The sequence below is a fragment of the Mandrillus leucophaeus genome, unplaced genomic scaffold (genome assembly GCF_000951045.1).
Source record: "Mandrillus leucophaeus isolate KB7577 unplaced genomic scaffold, Mleu.le_1.0 Scaffold1235, whole genome shotgun sequence".
Taxonomy (NCBI): Eukaryota; Metazoa; Chordata; class Mammalia; order Primates; family Cercopithecidae; genus Mandrillus; species Mandrillus leucophaeus.
The window spans coordinates 464,026-465,704 of NW_012100710.1; the positions used below are offsets into that span (position 1 = coordinate 464,026).

At 35.9% G+C, this 1,679-nt stretch overlaps 1 protein-coding gene across 1 annotated transcript in view; it reads right to left on the bottom strand.

Moving 5' to 3' along the window:
* Positions 1-1,679, bottom strand: part of CFTR (cystic fibrosis transmembrane conductance regulator (ATP-binding cassette sub-family C, member 7)) — a gene marked incomplete at its 5' end in the record, with an annotated part of 169,601 nt that overhangs the window by 21,363 nt on the left and 146,559 nt on the right. Inside the window, one exon of the mRNA XM_011971663.1 lies at positions 1,134-1,223. Within this exon, the coding sequence (XP_011827053.1) occupies positions 1,134-1,223 (90 nt within the window). The remainder of the gene's footprint in view (positions 1-1,133; positions 1,224-1,679) is intronic.

The window sequence follows — 1,679 nt, forward strand, 5'->3', positions numbered from 1 at the left end:
CAGAGGTGAGACACCACTCCAGTAAGCCTGGAGAGCAAAACAAAACAAATTATTCTCGAGCCTTAAAGTTTTAGACTTATAGAGACCTGTCACTCCTTTTTTCTTTTCTATTTCTCTTTTTTGAAATGGGACTGTCTAGCCTGTGCCTGTTTCACCATTTTATTTTGAAAGCACATCATAGGTTTGATTTCACAGTTTCATAGTTGGAGAGCAATCTGCCTAAAGATGAATCACACCTTAAGTCCCACTCTACCTGATTTAGCTGTTTGTGCTGATTTAGATGATATTTAGATGAAACCTTGAACTTCAGCCTTGTAAGTTGATGCTGGAACAAGTTAAGACTTTGGGGGCTATTGAGATGGAATGAATGTATTTTGCATGTGAAGAAGACATGAACTTTGGAAGCCAGGAGTGAAATGCTATGGTCTAAATATTTGTGTCCCCCAACCCCCTCAAATTCATATGTTAAAATCCTAACCCCCAAGGTGATAGTATTAGAATGTGGGACATGTGGGAGGTGATTAGGTCATGAGCACAAAGCCCTCATGATGGGATTAGTGCCACTGTAAAAAAGACCCCAGAGAGGTCTTGCCCCTTCCACTACATGAGGACACAGCAAGAAGGCACCATCAATGAACCAGGAAGTATGATCTCACCAGACAACAAACCTGCTGGCACCTTGACCTTTGACTTCTCAGCCTCCAAAGATTGCTTATAAGCAGCTCAGTCTTTGGTATTTTATTTTAACAGCCTAAATGGACCAAGATAGGGCCTGATAGTTGGAGCCTTACTACTGAGGAGAGAACTAGGTCCAGTCAAAAGTACCTGTTGCTCCAGGTATGTTAGGGTACTCCATTTTAAAGCTGTGCACAGAAATACACACACACAAAGTGTGTAGAATGATCTCAGCCATATCAACCATTTGTGTTGGTATGAGTTACCTCTTTCGAAATCATTTCAGTTACAGGTAGGTCCAGTCAAAAGTACCTGTTGCTCCAGGTATGTTAGGGTACTCCATTTTAAAGTTGTGCACACACATACACGCACACAAAGGTGTAGAATGATGTCAGTTATATCAACCATTTGTGTTTATGAGTTACCCCTTTCAAAATAACTTCAGTTAGCAGCCTTACCTCATCTGCAACTTTCCATATTTCTTGATCACTCCACTGTTCATAGGGATCCAAGTTTTTTCTAAATGTTCCAGAAAAGATAAATACTTTCTATATCAATAAAGAAAAGAAGAAAAAAGTATGAATAACCTATATAGCTTTTTATTTTTCCCTTATTGTATTGTAAAATATTTCAAGTGAAAAAATATTTTAAAATAAGAAACACCCATGTACTTACCATCCAGTTCTCTCAAATTTTAATATTTTATCATGTCTGCTTTGTATCATACTTTTAAGAAACAAATATTACAGCAATATTTGGAGTCCCTTGTGAACATTTTTCTAATCCCAATGTCTTTAGAATAAATAAATTGAGATAATTGTTAATTGTAGAATATTAAAAAATTTTATTCCTAGTAAGATTCCTTATTACAAGCAAATGTAATATAAAATTAAAAAGTAAAAAAAAAAAAAAAAAACTCCGCAAGTTTATGAGTTATAATTAACTTGGTAGAACAAATTCCTAGTTTGTTAATGTATTTCTTTGGATTTCTCTGATAAGCCTAG